Source organism: Podarcis melisellensis, assembly GCF_964234715.1.
Source record: "Podarcis melisellensis genome assembly, chromosome: 2".
Lineage (NCBI taxonomy): Eukaryota > Metazoa > Chordata > Lepidosauria > Squamata > Lacertidae > Podarcis > Podarcis melisellensis.
The window spans coordinates 90099450-90120532 of NC_138529.1; the positions used below are offsets into that span (position 1 = coordinate 90099450).

At 40.8% G+C, this 21083-nt stretch overlaps 1 protein-coding gene across 8 annotated transcripts in view; it reads right to left on the bottom strand.

The window, feature by feature from the left end:
- The window catches only part of ITPR1 (inositol 1,4,5-trisphosphate receptor type 1), a 199093-nt gene that overhangs the window by 103300 nt on the left and 74710 nt on the right, over nt 1-21083 (bottom strand). For 6 of the 8 annotated variants that reach the window (XM_081901283.1, XM_081901285.1, XM_081901284.1 and 3 more), the window contains 16 exons: nt 20322-20417; nt 19168-19212; nt 13724-13878; nt 13067-13166; nt 12180-12340; nt 11486-11627; nt 10432-10590; nt 9843-10015; nt 8464-8583; nt 7903-8097; nt 6990-7241; nt 6489-6630; nt 5552-5705; nt 3286-3473; nt 1343-1478; nt 416-470 (listed from right to left, as the gene is read on the bottom strand). In XM_081901283.1, coding sequence (XP_081757409.1) covers nt 416-470; nt 1343-1478; nt 3286-3473; nt 5552-5705; nt 6489-6630; nt 6990-7241; nt 7903-8097; nt 8464-8583; nt 9843-10015; nt 10432-10590; nt 11486-11627; nt 12180-12340; nt 13067-13166; nt 13724-13878; nt 19168-19212; nt 20322-20417 — 2273 coding nt within the window. The remainder of the gene's footprint in view (nt 1-415; nt 471-1342; nt 1479-3285; nt 3474-5551; nt 5706-6488; nt 6631-6989; nt 7242-7902; nt 8098-8463; nt 8584-9842; nt 10016-10431; nt 10591-11485; nt 11628-12179; nt 12341-13066; nt 13167-13723; nt 13879-19167; nt 19213-20321; nt 20418-21083) is intronic. The other 2 variants (XM_081901286.1, XM_081901281.1) reach the window with 1 other exon arrangement.

Below are 21083 nucleotides of genomic sequence, written 5' to 3' on the forward strand. Positions count from 1 at the left end.
ACTGAAGCAGGGAGAAGAGGAAGGAGATATCGTGTTGAACAAGCAGCTGCTATACTGTATCACACCCCTGTTCTCCTGTATGGTATTCTTAACACCCACACACCCCACAAACAGACACCCCTACCCCCTGTGCAGGGGAGGGGGACAGACAATGGGGTCATGAAACCATAGCTGCAAGAATACAGTTTACCTCAGTCTGCCCTCTCATTTAGTAAGTACCTCAGGAAACATACATGGATAATTCTTTTAACTCATTCATGGTAATTAAAGTAACAATTAGTGTATGAGCAAATGGGTACATGAATGATTAGTGCAAGTGACTTGCTCCTCTGAAGAACTGTGGCCTGCAACGGTCCAGAAGCAGTTTCACATACAGTTCAGAACAGACGAATGCAAATCGAAATAGTTTACTTTCCTGCCTCCAAATATCCCTTCTGCTTGCTCTTCAATGTGTTCAAAGTCAAGAGCTCCTGTAAAGGAAAACAAACAGTTTTGTCTTCTATGCCAAGCTGAAAATATAGCTTAAAATTCATTAAGGGGAGCAGAGGAAGCAAGCTACCATTCTTTCCATCACAGAAACTACACTATAAGAATCCTCTGCTGAAAGGCAAGGAAATCCTCTGTGAAATAAGATCCAAAAGGTTGTTTTTCGATCCAATTGTATAAATTTAATCCAGTTGGCATCCATTTCAGTTGTATGGGCAACTACTGTGTGAAGCTGTTTCAAACTATACAGTAGAATATGCGAGGGTATTGTGTGCATGCAAACTTATGCCTGCATCTGTACACAAACACACAATATTTAAAGGCAGCCTTGGATTTTTCCAGAGGAGCAGTATAGCAATTTGTGACGCCTCCACCTTACATAGTTTCAAAGGGAACTTATGTCTTCCATAGTGTGAGACTGTGCACATATGATTTATTTATTAAACTTTCTTTTTGGAAATAAAAGTTTAAAAATGAAACAAATAGTGCAAAGGATAAGCTCAATAACTATGCATACTGATAATCTTTGTACTTTATTCCTCCTTTGTATTTTCTTCACGGTGTTTTCTTTACAGGAATTTTCCTCACAGGGTTTCAAGATGTGGAGGTAACTAATGACATCCACAATCTAGAGCAGTGTTTCCCAAAATTAATAAAGTTATTATAGTCTGATAGCATATTATTGTATCTTGCCTAATTAAGAAAAACAAAACCCACATGGACAATGGAATGGCTGTTTTCCTGCTTTTATTCACAAATGGTTCAATAAGTCATTATTGAGGGAATATACCAAGTGGCACATACCGGCACCTAAGAAAATTTTCACAGCACTTTAAGAGAACGTGTTGTAACTGACCTGGTACATTTGGCATTTCTTGGTTATTGCTTCCTGTAGGTGAATCAGGTGTCTGTGCGTTGCTTTCATCAAACTCATGTTTAAATATGCACAGAAGGCATGAGATTCTATAATCCAATCTCACATTCAAAATGAACTGATGATTCCATAGTGTTTTTAAAAAGGGAAAAAAAGAAAAAGAAGCTTCAATAGCACAACTCATTACCTCCCCCTTTTGCGTTTTTAATATACGATATATACGATATACGATATCTTTATTGTCATTGTCCCATGCAGACAATTTTGCGTTTTTAAAAGCAAGGACCTTCCCTTTCACGTCCTTAAAGCATGCATTTAAAATATATTAGATACTGAAAGTAACTCCTGCCATGAAAACCCAAATCTACCGGTCTAGTTTGTATTATATATTATAGATGCATATTGTGTCTAGACAAAAACATACACAAAACAAAACAAAACACATACCACCTTTTTCAAAACAACACAATATAGCAGATTTTTTTTTCTGTTGTAGCTAAGTAAAAATAAGAAGATGGTCATTCTGGGTATTTCCAATGTGTTTTAATTCATATTGGCAGCATCAGTCAGTTTTACCCTTTCAGTTCATGCTTATACATTTCAGCAAGTTAAGCAATAAATCTGTATAAGCATAACTAGGGAATGCTCATGAAGCCCAGTTCTGGGTACCCTAACTGGCAGCAGCTCCTCAGGGTTTTGAGCAGAGAGTTCCCTATGACCTGATGTTTTAGCTGCAGAATGTCAGAAAATGAACCTGAGGCCTTCCACTTTCAAAAAAATGTACTTTATCCACTGAACTACAGTCCCTTCCTCATGACATTTATCTAAGAGTAGCACAGGCTATAGAGCAGACACAAAAAGTTTCAGTTTCCTTCTAATTTATAATATATTTTTTTCAGTAGTTATCCTAGGGCTATGCACTCTGACCCAGAAACCTTGCCCCAGTTCCAGATGGGTAGATGGGTTGATGAAAATGCACAGCACACTGAATGTCAGACAGCCTATTGCAAAGCCATAGCTTTCAAAATAGGATCTGCAGTGGAACTCAAACAAAGCCTTGGAAATACTGTCATGGGAGCATTGCAGCTTTCTGAACACCTCCACTGGATTGCTCTGCTCCAACTCTCCTGAACAATATCTGTACAGTGGTGCCCCGCAAGACGAATGCCTCGCAAGACGAAAAACCCGCTAGACGAAAGGGTTTTCCGTTTTGGAGGCGCTTCGCAAAACGAATTTCCCTATGGGGTTGCTTTGCAAGACGAAAAAAATCTTGCATCCCCCCACAGGTTTTTTTCGCTTTTTTCGCCCTTTTCTTAAGCCGCTAAGCCGCTTATCAGCTGTTCCGCTGATAAGCCGCTTAACAGCTGATCGCTGGAAGCTGCTAGACAGCTGTAGCGCTAAGCCGCTAAGCTGTCAATGGGCTTGCTTCGCAAGACGAAAAAACCGCTATACGAAAAGCCTCACGGAACGGATTAATTTCGTCTTGCGAGGCACCACTGTATTTCAATCTGACTGCTCAATGTATTATAGGAGCTGGGTTATTTGAAGTTACCTTGCACGGAAAAGTTTTAAAGTATGTAACTGGTTTTAATGGTTATAATGTAACTGGTTTAATGGTTTTAATGTAACTGGTTTTAATGAGGGCATGGGTTAAACATTTGCAACTGTTCACAATGAGTAGTTGTTATTAGTATTTTGTTGTTAATACCTGCAACAATGTTTATTAATTCTTTTTCTAATGATAATTATTTTAAAAAAACAACAATAAAGCTTACACGCAATCCATCCAGTGAAAAAATTATTCATTTCTAATTCTGTCAAAAAGAGAACAATGGTCTAGAATGAAAAATCCCCAAACAACATAAGCATGACAGTACAGCTCTTGCGTCAATATAGTTTTCTAAGCTATGTCACCTGAAGTATACCTGAAGTATCTCAATGATTTTCAGCTTGGTGTCCATTACCAGGATGTCTTCTTTCTCAGGTTCAACCTGTTTCACAGTACCTTCTGGGGCAGCAGCAAGAGGAGTCATGGGCAAGAACCCTCCACCCCTAAGCACAACTTGGGTCATCAGCTCCCCAACACCGTGGATAGATCTCATCACATTGCTCCCTTCAGAGAGACAATACAGGATAAAGTTTTGTAATACAGTAATTAAGGTAAGACCTGTCTCAGCATTACCTGTCTCAGCCTATTACACACATTACTGTATAGCGGAATCAGATTTAATGTGTTCCTGCTTCTTATCTATCAGATGCAACATGCGCAACCTACGAACTGCAAATATAACGTATTTGTGGTATTCTGCTATTTATTAAAATGCTTTGAGATCACCCTTCATCTGCAGAGATACAAAATGGGCATGCAAAGGCAGAGAAAAATAAAACAAACAAATCCGATATAATACAATTAAGGATACAACATTGTTATAAAAATTCTACATGCTGTGAAATAGGCAACACCTTCCACACTTACAGAAAGTAGCAGGAACATTTAATGGATACTGTGTTGTACGAAGCAATTTCTATTCCAGGTTGTAGTTATAAGAGCAGTTACTTTAAGAACTGGGACCTGTTTTTTTCTCCTCTTCCTTCTCCAACCCTTTCTCCTTGTGTGACATATCTTTTACACTGTAAGCCTAAGGGCAGGGACTGCCTTACTAGTGATTTTTGTAAGGTGCACTGAAAGCCTTTTCAGTGGGGCACCAATGCATTAAATAAAGAAACAAACCCTACCACTATATCATATTGAGGGGAAATCTACATATTACATGCAACATGGGAGTTGCCCCCAAAATTTGCATCCTTATACTTTATTCTTCCTCTCCCCTGACCATGTGAAACAATGGCACAAGAAATGGATCTTTATCTGCCTCTCCTGTCCCATACTATGCACTTCGAAAATCTACTCCAGAGGTTCCTTCAGCCCTCCGGAGCAGATTTTGAGATTACATGGAGGGCTGATGGTTGGGGAAGAGCAAGGTAAAAATATGTTGCACCATTCAGATAGTGTTGGATGCATCCCACTGATAACACCTGGGAACAGTTGCAAGCCAGGTATAAATGAGATGCTGAAGGTTGCACAACAGGTATAAATGAGATGGCATGCATTTTGTGCCACCAGCTCATATGCTCAGTCCACATTCAATCATGCAGTTGCAAGCTCATGAGCATATGCACATGTTAATAATGTGCATTGACAAGGCTGGGTGATGGCGGTTTTTCAATATCACCAGCCAAACATCACGGTCTGGCAACGTACCGCAATGTTGAAAAAACAAGCCACATTGGCCTCAGCCTGTGAGGTGCTGGGTGCAATTGCCACAGCAATCACCATGGGCACTGAGGCAGTTTCACCCCAGGGCCTGGTCTCCTTGCTCACGGACAAGTGGGAAAAGTACCGGGTATTTCTTGCGCGTCTCTGCCGGGGATGGGGACGGCTCCCCATCTCTAGCAGAGCCATCCCCGGTGCTCTCCCCATTTGGATGGGAGCCAGTGCCGGGCTGGGGTATCATTTAACTGCTTGGCTGAGGGGAGCAGCAGCCGCACACTTCTCAGCCAAGCACTTTAATGATGCAGAGGAAGGAACAAGCTGTACCGGCACCTCGTGGATGCAGCTTTTTTCTCCCTCTGTGCAGTATGATGTATGATGATATATCACTGGTGAAACCGCCACCGTTCCTGAGTCCCTCTGCTAGCAATGCTCACTGGAGGAAGTCGCTAGTAGAGGGACTCGGGAGCGGTGGCGGTTTCACCAGTGATATAGCTGACATTGCGGTCTGCTCCTCATATATTGATATATCACCCAGGCCTAGAACTGACTGTTTCTTTGGCTGGCACAGCCTGAGAGCAAAGGAGAAGCCATGAGAAAAATTCAGAAGCCACGTGAAACTCAAACTCCTGTGAGTATTGTCTGCAACCTGGAGCATCAAACTACCACCATCATTAACCAGAGGAACCTTGTCAAATACGGATGGAATAGGTGTTCCCCACACCTGACGTTCATGATAAGAGGCCTCTACGATAGGAGTAAGTCAGGAGGAACAGTGCTAGATTGCCTATCTTTTACAATTTACAAGCCTGCTTCCCCCACTCCTTAACACAGGCTGACAAAAACGAATGGCACCGACAGAGACCAATCATTCTTCAATAGCATGTTTTTCTTCCTCTATGCTCCATGGCCATTCATACCTTTACTCTCTTCTCCTTTTGCAACCTTTGTGATAGGAAAGATCGTAGCAACATGGACACAGTCCAAAATAGCTAGGAGGATTTTTGTTAGCCTGAGCAGGTCACAGAAGTTGTAGAAGCCAAAATAGATCAGGTTTCGGGCCAAGTTTACCACCTATTGTTTTAAAAAGAAACAAAAAATGGTTTGTTACAATTTCTATGATATGTACCAAAGCACCTGAATATTGACTTTCTGGCACCCACTATTCAAAGGAGCCAGTGTGGTACACTGGTAGACTTCAACCGTGGAGATGAAGCTGAGTGGAAGATCTCAGGCTAGTTACTAATTCTAAGCCTATCTCATATGACTGGGCCACTGGGAGCATTAAAAGTTGGTAACACCCTGAATACCACCCTGAGCTGCTTGGAAGAACAGGATGCAGCTATCCTTTATTTTTCAGAATATATAATCATAACACACCATGCTGTACGACTTCACTATACCTTGTTGTCATAATAAACATAATTTTCTGTATTTTAATAAGCATTCTACTGTGTTTTACTGCATATACAGATGTATTATATACAGAAACTGAATATTCTGGATTTAAATCTGCCAGTTCATATTTTTTACATTTTTTTACCATTGATTTTTGGACACCAACCTAAGGCAGTGCTTTTTCAGAGCGCTTTTCTCAATATTTCGTAACAGATCTCCTGCAATTGTTTCTGTGGGCTTTTCTGCTTTTTAATGACTTGCTATTCTTTTTGGTCTTTTTTTGTATAGTTTCACTTATTATTGTTGTGCTTTGCCTGTCTTAGTGTAAGGAAGTTCCATCTGTTGATACTATTAGTCCAACTATGTGGGCAATTTAGGATTAGCTCCAGCATGAGTTAGCATCTACTGTATTCAGAGGTCTTGCAACTCAGCTTTATTTTTTTTAAAAAAGATATTTACCTCAAAGGTGAGTTTATTTTTTTCTTTGTCAGAGAAAGGAAATCTCTGACAGACAACATCTCTTAAATATTCCTCAACGAAGTCCATGGTTTGTGAAAACCGCTCCTTGATTTCATCTTTGGAAGTTCCACTGCTATCATAGCTGAAGAAATTAAACAAAAAACTTCAAATGGGTGAATGCCATAGGTAACTTATGGTTCTTTTCCTTTTCTTGAGTCAGTCAGAAAGTACACAGAAAACTGTCTTATGCCGAGTCAGACCACTGGTCCATCTAGCTCCATTCTGTAACATATTTTTAGCATATTATTTTTTTAAAAAAATGTGGCTCCTGGAGCAAGCATTCCTGCTTTCCAAAAGCCAGCCACCAAGCAGTCACTCCTGACATTCCTGAAAACGGTCTCACAGTAGGACTGCTCCAAGGCATTGTGCAAAGGAGCGAAAAAGCATCTAGGTATTTGATAGCCCTCATTTCAGAGAACCATTTGATCACAAAATACTCACTCATCGATTGCAATTTCAGAAGGAATCTCTGACCACAACCGGGCATATTTTACTGGTGTCACTTGTTCTTGGGGATCTCGGTCAACGTGCATATGCAGCATCAGCCGGCAGAAGGACGCTCTCAAGTCATAAGGCAAATTTTCGTCGGACATGCAGCGAAGGATGAGATCTACATCTAGCTGGCCAGATATTTCATTTATAGCCAAGTACTGCCGATCAAGGCACATCCTAGCAAAAAGATTCAGCTGGTACCTTTGGGAGTTAGGAGAGAAGGAGAAGAGTATCATTTTGCTTGCCTGGGACTGAAAATTAGAAGATACCTCAGAAGGAACAATACAATGCATATTCTGATGCAGCAGCAGAAATAACACTTCTTCAGGAACAGAAGTACATTAGCAGTCCATGGGAGGATAAATTTCTCACTTCTGGACCCATTACATACATACATACATACATACACACACACACAAACACACACACATATATATAATCTGCATATAATTAAACATTACTATCATTTCTTTAAATCCAATTTGAAAAATATCCCAGATGAACTGCTGATGAACCTTTAAAAAAACAATGTATTTTATGTACGTATTTTAGAAATTTGGACAAGTTCCACCAAACAAACATGAAGCCTCCAAACAATTTTAAGGAGTTTATAATACAAAAGTAGATTTGAACAACCAATTTTGCCTCAGTGAAAAATGCCGCTTGATTGTAAAGAACCAATATCACAGCTGTATGAAACTGGTGTTACGGAAAGCATCATTTGAGAGCTATCTCTTTAACCAATTATATAAATTAACCTTGAAGTCTTCTAGAAGCTGGTTAACATTACAAATAGCTAGAGTCAGTTGTCTATACACTTCAGGTTACACTGCCGTAGCCAAATATCGCTTGCGGTGTTAACCTGTAGTAGCTGAGCACATCCCGGTCTTCCTTCTGCCCTTCTTTAGCATCCTGAGCCAGCTCTCTGATACTCTTACTGCGGACCTCTTTGTTGCTGTCTCTCCAGAATAACCAGACTTCTTCCTCATCCTCACCAACCTCCAATGAATTCTCTCCAGACGACAGCTCTTCAAATTCAAACCGAGACAGGACCAGTCTAAGAATTGAGCAAGAGTGAAAAGCAATTATTCATATTAAATATCTTAATGAACCTACACAGGTTTCTTCTATTAGTTATCAGAAAGCCATTTTCTACCAGCCAACACTACATACAATGGCAACAGCACACCTTGGCGTAGGGTAAAGGCTTTTGATAATTTTAAATCTACTTCATGACACACCTACTTCTAGGATTAAAAGCTTGTTGAAGAATCCATTGTTCCATCAAAAATAATAATCTACGTATTATCTGTATTTTCCCCAAACTGGAGGGGGGAAAATTTATGTGTCATTATTGTCAGGCTCAGAACACCACAATCTTCTTATTTCTAAAAGAAAGTTCTTGAAAAACATCTCAACTTACTTGGTTTCAATGAGTATGTCTGCATTTGCTGGGTTTAACACAGCTTTACAAATCAGCTCCTGGGTCACCGGAATAGATTTGTTCATGGACACACAAAGATCTGAAAGGTAATCCAAGAACCTAATAGGGAGGGAAAGCCAAAGCCCATTAATCTTTGTACAATGTTTCAGATGCTAAAGAGATGTATTAAGGAAGGTGATAAAATATACCTCCCCCCACCCCCGGACAGGCCCTCAAAAGATTAAGGCCTAGGGTATGCAACAAATAACTTACCAGATGCACCTAACCTACCAAATCATTTTTTGTCATCAGACATCTCATTTTTAAAATCTCCTTTTCTACAAAAAAAGTATTTTTAAAAAAATCATAAAATCAAAGAATTGTAAAATTGGAAGGGATCCCAGGGGTCATCTAGTCCATCCCCCTGCAGCGTAGGGATCTCAACTAAAGAAGCTATGACAGACAGCCATCCAACCTCTGCTTAAAAACATCCAAGGAAGGAGAGTCCACCATCTCCTGAGTGAGAGCATTCCACTGTCAAACAGCTCATACTGTCAGAAAGTTATTTGTGGTATTGAGTTGGAATTTCCCTTGAATCCATTGGTTTGGGCCAATGGATTCAAGGGAAATTCCAACTCAATTCCCAGGAATCCATTGGTTTGGGCCTACCCAGTGCTTTTTTTTTAGAAAGGGCCATTAAGTTGTTGCAGCAAATGCCACACTTTTAACATTTGAAGAAAAACAAAGGTGCTGTTACTACATATCCTTGAGTATCCCCCTTCAAACCAACCAACCAACCAACCAACCAACCAACCAATCCTACCCTCCAGAGCAGGAGAGAACAAGCTTGCTTCATCTTTCATGTTATGATATTTAAAGATGGCTATCACAGCTCCTCTCAGTCTCCTCTTTCCCAAGCTAAGTATACCCAACTTCCTCAACTGTTCTTCATAAGGCTAGGTTTCATCACGACTCCCACGAAACCAGGGTTTATTCATTTTTGAATCAGCAGTAGATTTCACCCCATTAGGCCGCATCCAGACATTATAACACATGACAGAAGTAGGTGCCCCCAAAAGTATTCACTGGGTGTCTGCTGACAACAGCACAGGGCACAGGCACTGATAATAACCCCTACCTACCTGTAACAATAACACCTTCGATAACTTACGTTGCACCCCTTGTGCATCATTACAACTCATGACATCATGTGGAAAGCTCACGAGTGTTGTTGGCACGTCTATTTCTCCAAGCAGAAAGACCCAGGCAGGCATGAAAACAGACTACTGACCAATCGTTCAGGTAGTTTCAGAAACCTACAGGAGTGTTTATGCACCGTTTATTTTGTCTAAGCAGTAGAAAGAAGAGTCTTCTCTTACCTCGGCTCTCTGTTTTTCCTTACAAGGCTAACAAAGGTATCAATCTCAGCAGCAGTAATGTGCTTCTCCAACAGCTTGCGGTTATTATGGAGCAGTGCTGTTATGGTGTCTTCTGCCAAGACGTCATACCCAATTTGCTTCTGCATAAAGCCAAACTGCTTGGCTATATATTCCTTGCAAAGAGAAAGTGGGTAGGGTGGAAAAAGAGAGAGAGAGAGAGAGACTAGATGCTTACTTAAAAACCTTAGAATGAAAGGAAATGTGAAATTATCCATGTATATTGATTTCTTGATGTGATTTTTTGTTTTTAGGAAAAGACTACTGAAAAGCAGGGTGTGCATTATCCTTTTGTCATATGAACTGCCCAGTCTAACTTGGATCTGCAGTTTCAGTTTGCAATCAGCCCAATTGTTCTTTGTGCAAGTCATAGTTTTTTTCCCGGTTTGAGTTTAACAGCAAACAATTGTTATTATTGATCATTACTGGGTGGTGGTGGGGAGGCTACAAAAGCCTTTACACCAAGCAGTTCAGTTGTCCTTTATGGTTACATTTTAGAAACGCACCAGACTGTCTCAAACTCCTTGCTAACCTGGTTCTTCCTGTAGTCTTGTTGGGAGTGTCTCAAAACTCTGTAACAGAGCCGACATATGTGTCTGAAAGGAGCGTGGCGTTGGTCTCCAAGTTCTTCTAGTCTCAGCATTGGTCCATCTCCACAGTCAGTAAATGGTGCTTGTAATAGCTTGAATATCTGGCAAATTATTTTAGAAAGAAGAAATGAATCAGCATTAACATTGCAGCATTAGAACCATGAGTATCATCTACACAGAGTCTTGCCTTAAGTTTACCATGAGACTGAAGTGATCCTGTCTACTGACAGCCACTTCTGTTTCACCAGAGACCGTGTCTACATGCCAGGATCCTTGCCTACAGCAACTAATCACATGATGGAGAAGCCTATATTGCCAAGCTGCTAAACCCCATACATATGCAAATTAGCATTTTAAAAAATAGGCTTCTGAGCATGGCAGGTGACACCAGACAAGCAAATTTCCCCTTATAATCAGTTATATAAGGGCTGGTTCACATGTTACAGTAGACCATGGTTAAAGGTTTACCAAGAATGAGCAGATTGATTTACTTCAATTCCTCTCCTAACATGTGCGGGAGCAATCAGCCACACTCCTTGGCTGAGTGTTAAGCCCAAATCAAGTATCATAGTTTGTTTTGCTCACACCATAACCGGGAAGTCAACAAGAACAATCACTGGCTTTAGATCATGTTTGCTTGGAGCAAATATTCATTACTGTCATGCAATGGGCTGACACTTTTTCGTAGAGATATTCACTATGACTTCAACTTCTCTCCCCCAGTTAGCATACACCCATCACTGTAGATGTGAACTTCAGATATTTGCCCCACTATTCATAACTTACATTGAACAACATTTGATATTTTGTTGCCCATTTATTCAGGGTCCGATTTCCCAAATACTTTTCAATTGAAATCTGGGATTCTGGCCAGGGATTTATGTTGTGGCATCTCTATTTACAAGCCCCTTCTCCCAAGAAGTCCAGACCATCAGCTATTTTATTTGTGACATCTATGTCATCAGAAAAAACCTTATTAAACACAATTTACTGTACCTGTTTCAAAATATTTTGCTCTCTCATTAGCTTTTGTCGTTCTCTGTTTGGCTTTGAGAACATGACTTCAAGCACATCTTGTCCAGAATTTGTTCCACCGGTAACAAAATATACCAAATCTTCCAGCAACTTTGTAACAGACCTACAGTTGGTTTGTTTTGAAAAAAAATCCTAGCTGTTAATCCAAAATATAATATGAACAGTGAAAATATCACCCTCTTAAAATAAATACAAGCCACTGAGTTACAACGAAGAAAAGGTGCTCATATTAAAAACAGAGCACTGTATTCAGAGCCACTCCAAAAATGTATTACATTTAATACATTTCAAAGTTATATTTTGAGTAATTGTTGAAGGAGAGGGGTTGTTAAATTCATAGGTATCCAAGGAAATTGGTACAAGAAACACATGCAAGATCATTACAATATGTAACAGTTTTATTATTGACTCCTTGTCTAACAATCCCTAGCACGTTTTAAAACCTAAAAGTAACTTGATGCTTATTGTTGCAAATGCTACTTTTCTGTACCACTCTGTGACATCCACCTGAAAAGCAGTATATACGGTAAGTAACTTAAATATTAAATTAATGGATGAAATAAACAAAGCTGCCTTCTCTGTCTTTCAACCTTTGTCTTATGTTGGAGAACATATTTTTTTCCATTAAGAAGCTCGCATTATTATTTTTCCTTACCTCCGTTCATTCTGGGTTATTGTCCCCTTTTCCAACTTGCCAGCAATGGAACCCAATACTTTGCTTGCGTCATTTGCAAAATCCAAGTCTCGGACTTCTGCTGGAGAAACTGGTACTATAGCAAAAGCTTCTTTGTCTTCTTTTACTGGAGAGGTGCCAATCTTTAAAAACAAGGCAATTTTAGTCACAATCTCACAGAGAAAACGCTTTTGTAATGAAGACCCTAGGGAAACAATGCTCAGGTTCTCCAAACATTATTGTGAAATTGTGGTAGGAATAGTTCCATTACCACAATAGGCAATTCATTGTCTTCAATTATCATAGTTCAAGCCAAACTCATTGCTTCAGATTCTTCAGTTTGTTTTTAGTGAATATTCTACTATTATCCATTGGATTTTATTTTATTTTTTTATTATGGGCTATGATCTGACTTCTGGTTTCCCCTTTGACTCTAGTGCTAAACCAGAAAAAAGCAGCAGGGACGAGGAAGATGATTTGTTAACCACTTTCTTATTTTTTCTGATGAAAAGCAGTACACCAATGCTTGAAATAAATAATTGGATGAGAGACTAGCTACTATAAGGGTTTAAGTGTTGAGACAGTAGAGGGACTTGCCGTTAGACAAATGGACAAGCACTCAGCACGAGTATCGTGCCTGATACACAAAAACCTTTGCAAGGTCTTCCAAGAGATACTTATTTAAGATGCAAAGTGTTAATTTATGTTCTTCTACTATTCCATTTTAATAATGGACTGGCGTTGTGCCCAAACAATGCTGTGTGAATCATGTCCTAAATAAGAATTGTGTTCATCATTGTCTTCTCTGAAATAGCTTTATTGGTAGCAGAAGAGATGAGATATAAATGAGATTCCATTGCATGACTTACTTTAAGCATCACAGGTTTTTCTTCTTCTTTATCAATGGGGATATTTGTGCTGTGAACCCAGGTATTTGTACACAAATGTCTAAGTCTGACATAGGAGTTCCTAAAAAGAACCAGGTATTATTTATATTATTAAGCTCCTCAGCAAGCCAATACTTTTCAAATAAAAACAACACCTTTTCAATCTCCTTTTAATTTTTTACTTGCAAGGTTTTATTTCAGCTGGAATATGAAATGCAGCCAAGTCTTAAATTGCAAGGTATTCAGTATGTAATGACTTCTATGAAGCCTGATTCACTATTTCAAATTATCTTTCCCAGGTACAAACAGGATGCTAGTTGCAGAGGTGTAATATGACACTGTTTTTTTTAAAGGTGAGATCCAGCGTTGTGCTGGCAGCTGCAATGCTTCATCCTGCAGCCCTCAGCTATTCCAGAGGGGGGCCCCCAACTCACTGGCACAGATTTGGGGGGGAGTGCTGTTTCCTAGCCATAAACACATCAAGGAAGCACTGGAAAATAAGTCACAATTCGTTTCTGCAAAAGTGCTGCCTTTTGTAACTGTCTGCTGCAGCTATCCAAGACTGCCTAGCAAATGGTCTGGCATTTTAAAGTGGTCTCACAACAGCTGCAGACACCTTCATCATTTATAACATCATACCTTGGGACAAGGCTGTCTCCCCCTCGTAAAGTAGTGGGGTCAAGCTCAAAGATGGAAGAGATATCATTTCCTTCAGGCACAGAGACTAAAGAGTATGCCATCTTCTCTGGAGTATTATGCAAGCCCCTTCTGGATGCATCCTGATCAGGATCCAGCTGTGGAAGAAATTGCAAATCAAATCAACATTGCAAAGCTGCCTGCCCAGGCTGGAAGGCAGAGCACCTCATGGTTATAACTGAAGCATTTCAAATATAGATACAGGCACAAGAACTCAATGGCACATCACAATCTAATAGGGTTAACTAGAACCGGGCAGAAGACTTATAAGCAACAGTAAACCATCAAGCTGAGTTGTGTCAAAGTCACGGAGAAGCCAAGACATAGCCTAGGGTTTTCCAGAGCTCCTCAGTCTCCTAGAAAGGACAATTCTACCCAAGTTAGGCAACCCAAATGACAGCTGCCAAGTTTTGGCAACCAACAATTAATTCATATTTGTTCTCATTGTTTTAAGGGCAAGTTGATATCCTCTTAACCCCTGAATTCCGCTTGTGTAGGGAGAGGCCTACACAAATCTACTTGGAGGGTTGAGAGACCCTCTGGAGGAGCATGAAAGGTGGTGTAGAGGGCTTCAGAGAGAAGGGGGGAAATAGTGGAAATTGCCTCCCACTAAAAATAAATCTTACGAATTGAAAAAACTGAAGGTTCTTGGAAAGGCCAAGGATACAAAGGGGGGAAAATGAATTATCTTTTCTTCAATTTTTATAACAAATATGAAGGTGCTGGACCACCCTGAGATCTGTGGCTATAAGGTGATATGTAAATTTAATTAATTAATTAATTAATTAATTATATTGTTACAAAGCTGAATTACAAGAAAGCAACCCTAAATACAAAAGGGCATACGATTTTTACTTGGAGGAAGTAACAGTTTCTATGGGTACATGCACATAAAATAAGTAACTGCAAACGGCTGGTCCACCCATCTTCCTAGAGGCAAACTTGAATCCCTTGCAACTCCTCCACAGAAAATGTGAACAATCCCTTCTGCAAAAGCACCTCACAACGAACTAGAAACATTGTCCAAGAAAACCATAGTGAAGAAGCACTCCGCAGCGCTGTAAGTGAAAGGAGGCAGAGGAAAAGCAAAATTCAAACCACCGAACAAATCAGATGAAGAAAGGTAAAGCCAGCCCTTACAAAAAGTGGAGTTTGGAGTGAGGGGAGGTAATTTAGTTGAGGCACCACAAACTGCCCTTGCAGTGTATGGACGGAGCAGTAAAATGTAGATCTAGAAGGGGCAGCATAGATCACCTGTATAGATTTTGGCCCGATGTCTTGCTGAGTACACTGCCAGGTATTTCTAGTTCAAAAAGAAGAGAACTTAAAGGAGCCTGATTTGGTTGAAGTGGAGCTTCAGGGAAGTGGGAAATTTCAAACTTTTGGGTTACGTTCCAAAAGACAAAATTGTGCCTTCTGCGCAAGAGACTGAGCCCTTGATGTCTTATTTTACTATATGCTTATGTATCCAGCGACCATCTCCACACCATCTCGTCATTTCTCTTACATATCCTGTACATTGTTGTACAGGAAAAAAATCAATTTGCCTCACACTATGTTTATCTTGCTTACGGTCTAATCTCGCCATCTGGTGGTTAAAAGCAAGAAAAGAGGAAATTGTGCAAGTAAGACCTCCACCCTCTGTATGTGTAAGAAACGTAGTTGTTTATTGGTTTGCACAGAGTTTCCCCTTAAGGCTTTTGGAATGTTGCTTTTTTCTGTTTTAGAGTAATATGTAACAGAGGAGGAGAAGATAATGGTGCAGCCCTTATGCCAAGACAACAGCAGTGCCACATGGGCCTGTGCCACAATCATGGGGACCTACTGGTTCTTTCTTGTGACACAGTTACTGGCAAGACAACTCATCCTATCCCCAAAGTCCATAGCATTATGTAAATGCTGTGGACAACCTTGTTGTGCACCCTAGTGGCTCAGCACCCATCTAGCAAAGTCCCCTCACCCTTGGACAGTGGGAAATCATGCTCAGAGTGCACAAGACCCCAGATGCAATCCCTGATTACACAGAAGGGATATCAAAGAACTACAGCCGAGAAATAAGTTAAATTAGGCATTCCTGGGATCCCTGCTATTTTACTTGATTTAAAGCAAACCCTGGTAATAAACTGATAAACCAAAATACCAAGCCTGTTAAATTATTCTTTCCCTCCCAAGGAGACTCTGACAGTATCTGTCAACCACAAAAGTGACCCCACCAAAACTTAGCATTTCCGACAGATTGTAGTGTAAGCAAAATGTGTTGACACTAAAAAAGAAAAAAAGGGAATGAGGAAACTGGCAGCCATTGGCTCTGAGCATATAAGGCAGCAATCTCTGAACCTCAATAAGCTAGTTCTTCTCATTAAAAGGACCATGCTGCAACAGCCTACTTCTCCTGAACCTAAGTACTTTAGTCCTCTTCCAGCTTCCACTGTTTCTGCTTTCGTATTTGAAGCATTTCTCCCACTCTAACCAAAAGGGCTCCCAGATTGGTTTACAAAAGTAATAAAAAAGCTCCCTGCTCTCAGGCCTACAATCTAAAATAAAACACATACAAGGAAAATGTGATGTGGAGGGAGGAAGAAAAGGGTAAGTTAAGGAAGCTGGTTATTTTTAGTTACATTTCTTATAACAACCAGCTGGGATGGAATGGCTGAAGGCAGATTGACTCTCAGCAAAAGGGATGAAATAGACTTGCTTCACTTGTTAGCACTTTTCTCAGCAGTTCCTTCATTGTCTGCTTTACAGATTGATTTCAACTTCAATTAGCATTGTCGGATTGTAAGCCGACAGGGGAATGTTGGAAATTGGACATGTTGATGACGGTGGGGATGCTGGCTGCAAGGAAAAGCAGCTGGGTTCTATATTTAGATGGATGCAAGTTGGATCAGCACCACTTTGGTGAATTGACTGAATCTACCCTTGTTTAACTCCTGCCACCCTAGCAGTTCGAAAGCACGTCAAAGTGCAAGTAGATCAATAGGTACCGCTCCGGCAGGAAAGTAAACGGCATTTCCGTGTGCTGCTCTGGTTCACCAGAAGCGGCTTAGTCATGCTGGCCACATGACGGGAAGCTGTACACCGGCTCCCTCAGCCAATAAAGCGTGTCATCCGTGCCTGGACCTAATGGTCAGGGGTCCCTTTACCTTTACCCTGTTTAACACAGCTATAAAGTGGGGGAAGGGGTTTTGGGTGGAAGCAAAGCAAAGAGGGAACTACTTTAATTCCTCCCCCCTTCACTAATATTTAGGTTCAGGGCTAGGGCGCTTCATGTGTGTGTTTTGAACATTCTGCAGGACCCTTCTTCATAGCCATATAAAATATATATGAACAGCATTATTTTGTGTGACAGCCTATATCATGCATTCCAGGACCTTAAGTGGTAAAGAGAATTTGGGTTTGACATATTAATGATGATTGCAGTGAAGACTTACCCACCCTTCATGCAAAGTCCCCAGGCAGGTTACAGCAATTAAAGTAGAGTGTTTAAAACAGTTCAAAAACAACTTACAATTGCTGCTTATAGTTGCATTCCCATCCCCCCTTCTCCTCCTGTCCCCCAAGTTCTGTGTTGCAGAAGGCAAAGCATGATAAAATGCTGGAAATAGCTATGAGAAACAAGCATCTCTCACAGCATTAGCATGTAGAAACAGAAAGGGGAAAACCCCAAAATTTCTTTTTTAAAAATTATCTGAAATCAGCAACCTTGTAATGAAACTAACATGTTATTGAACTTCCTCAGTCTTTTTTTTCCAGAAGTTACATTTTTTTGATAAGTGTCCTTAAGGGATTTTCCAAATTCCCCCGCCCTCCCCAAAAGTTCACAACTCTAAATAGGAGACAGTCTTGTCTGGGGTGGTAATCCAATGCTGTTTGCCAGGAAGGAAACTGTCATTAGTACAGGGGAGGGAGCTAATCTTCGGTGCTGCTTCCTAAAGGCTCCCTAACCCTCTAAATCTGCTCTGGAAGGTCCTAAATGCAGGGGGAGGGGGCTGCAGGGAGATATCTCTTAGAACCACCTCAATCCCCCATTTTGTTAATGTATTCCTTCAGCCAGTAAACGAGCGGCGCTGAATGAACAGCACAGAATACCCACCTCTGTGATTTGCTGCACACAAACCACCATTAGAAACCTTTTAATAGTTTCTGAAAGAGCTGAACAAGTCTCCTTAATTTAGCACTGAAATCATGTCCTTCTGGTTACTGACACTCCCATTGTCCTACACAATATCCTCAATCAGGAGATGGGATACAATTTCCTGTATCTATACATATACTTTCTCTGTCTCTCTTTACACACACACACACACACACACACACACACACACACACACACACACTTACACTTCCTGAGGTCCTTTAATTACAGCATCTCGCTTCCAAGTGCTTAGAACCCTGTGAAAATGCTGCCGCTCAATTCACGGACAAAGATCTGCAGTTTCACCTCCACTATTCGTACACAATGTGCTCCCTGCACCACATAAGCATTTCGAACTGCAACAGCTAGCTTGGCATATTCAACTGCTGACACACACATCCCACTATTATCCATACATTGGAGACATGACCTTCAACCTCCTACAGTCTGGAGGACAATCAGCATCTGCATATGCCATACTTCCGAAAGACAGGAGTGGGGAACATTCAGCTCCTTGTTTTTTCTGGTCATGCAGCACAGAAAATGCTTGCTCACTGTTCTGGAAACTTATCAACAGACACATCGTTTATTACAAGCAAGAGTGGAGAGTGACTACAATTTCAATGGAGGGATATAGTTTCCCTGTTTCTAAGGTAGAGAAACACTGTTCTAACCAAGGTGTAAGAAGGGCTTTATAACATGCTTGGATATATAAAGGTGAGATTACAGCAGGCAGAAGGATAGCAGATTTGTTTAGCTAGGTATCTTACCTAGGTAACTAATGATTACCACAGCCCAGTATCACTAGAGATGGCAGTGGAAAACGCCATGTTAAATACTTCATCAATTAAGAGGTTAACAAAAAGCTGCAATACTAACCCTGCTTAGTGAGTAAGCCCCACTGAATTAAATATAACTTATTTCTGAGTAGACATGGTTAGGATTGCACAGTAAGCTTTGATTTGTCTACATGCTTGCCAATCATACCAGGGCCTGTGTCAACACCAGTGCTCAAATTACAGGGGGCAGGCGGGGCTTAGCCCCCTTATTTTTTGTGTTGCCCCCTTAGAGACTTACTTTAGAAACTCTAGAAGCATATCAGGGGCATAATTTAGCTAAAATTTGGGGGGTAGGCAGGGGTTGAGTTTGTGGATTTTGTTAAGGGCCCCCTTAACTTCCACTCCCCCAATAATTTGAGCACTGGTCAGCACCCCTTGATTAGAGGCAAGAGGATACTCTTGCCTATACTTACTGAGGACTGACATTCCTGGTAATCTTCCACATAGTCAGGATTTACCTGATGGAAGAGAATCACAAGCAGGTCAAAATAACAACTAGCTTTCCCCCCACCCAAAATCTATAACACAGTACACAATGAGCATAAATAAATTCATAAAATGCTATCATAGCCATGCTATGGCCAGCCACTCACAAAAGCAAGCTAAGCAACTGTAAGGCTAAAGCAAAAGAAAAAAGAAAAACCCATCAATGTAGTGAGCTGGCTCAGCTCTTTAATATGAACAAATTTGTGCAGGACATAAGAAGAGCTTGCTGGATCAGACCAATGACCCATCTAAGTCCAGGATCCTGCTCTAACAGTGGCAAACCAGATGCACGTGAGAAACCTGCAAGCTGGACAAGAATACAACAGATCTCTGTCCACTTGTGATTCCCAGCAAGTGGTATTCAAAGGCATATTGCCTCTGACAGTGGAGGTAGAACACAGCCATTGTGAATGTCGCTAGCCTTGTGGCTCCATGAATTTGTCTAATCCTCTTTTAAAGCCATCCAAGTTGGTGGCCCATGGCTGCCTTCCGTCGGATAGCGTTCCGTTGACTATGTGCTATGTGAAGAACTTCCTTTTATCTGTCCTGAGTCTTCCAACATTCAGCTTCATCGGATGCCCATGAGTTTTAGTGTTATGGGAGAGGGGGGGAAACTTTTCTGTATCCACTTTCTCCATGCAATGCATCATGTTATAAACTTGTTTTATGGTACCTCTCACTCATCTTTTCTCTAAACTGAAAAGTCCCAAAGGCAGCAACTTTTCCTCACAGCGGAATAGCTCCACCCCCTTGATTATTTTGACTGCCCTTTTCTAACTGTACAACATCTTTTTTGAGGTGACTGTATCAACCAGTTCAAGATATCACGGTTTTCAGGGCACTTTTTTATTAAAGTACATCCACAGAACTCTATAGTAGGAAAGTCACTTATGGAGAGAGTTTAGTCTTTGTTTCAAGCTTAATTCAAAGAAATGTCGGTCCTGCCTAACTTGTGACCCCTTCAGATTAAGATATTCTTTCCAAGTCTCAGTTTAGTAACCCAGCACTTATCCTGAGTAACAGTACCTATAAAATAAAGGAGGATGGCAGCATGTTAGGAAAAGGTTCTCGGGATACTGACCTCTGCAGCTAAGTAGTGTCCAGTGGCAAGATGTTTGAACCGAAAAAGGCTATTCCAATATCCCGCACCACCTCGACAAGGGTCATGTTGTACTACCTGTAATGCAATAAGAAGAGATGCCCTTCCATAAACCACCTCTCATTTGACCTTAAGAGGGTGAACAAGAGAATGGGCCAAACCTAACAGATAGGGTGAAGAGAACGGGGACGATCAACAAGAAAAAAGTTGTCTAAACAGCTATGACAAAATATATTTCCAAAGGTTTCAGGTAAAAAGTGCTTGGTTATCTCAACATGTTTGTGATAGTGCATATTCCTATGATGAGTAGCAATGCTACGCTGATAAAACATTGGCACCAGTGAGTGTAAAAAAAAATGGCTTGGTGTCGGAGGATACCTGCCTTGAGTGAGAGCATGAAGGAGTGGTTCTATGACCACAGGTGAAGAGGACTGAGTTCTGGAGGAAAGGGTTATATTTGGTACCTGGACTCCTCGCAGATAGATAATGTAACATCCATATTTGGGGATGTATTTGTTTGTGGAGATGTATACTGTGCATTTATTGGTGCCACAATAAATGTTGTGCAGGCAAAATGGTGCTGTGAATAATAAATAATTAATAATAATAATACAGTGGTGCCCCACAAGACGAACGCCTCGCAAGACGGAAAACCCGCTAGACGAAAGGGTTTTCCGTCTGGGAGGCGCTTCGCAAAACGAATTTCCTATGGGCTTGCTTCGCAAGATGAAAATGTCTTGCGAG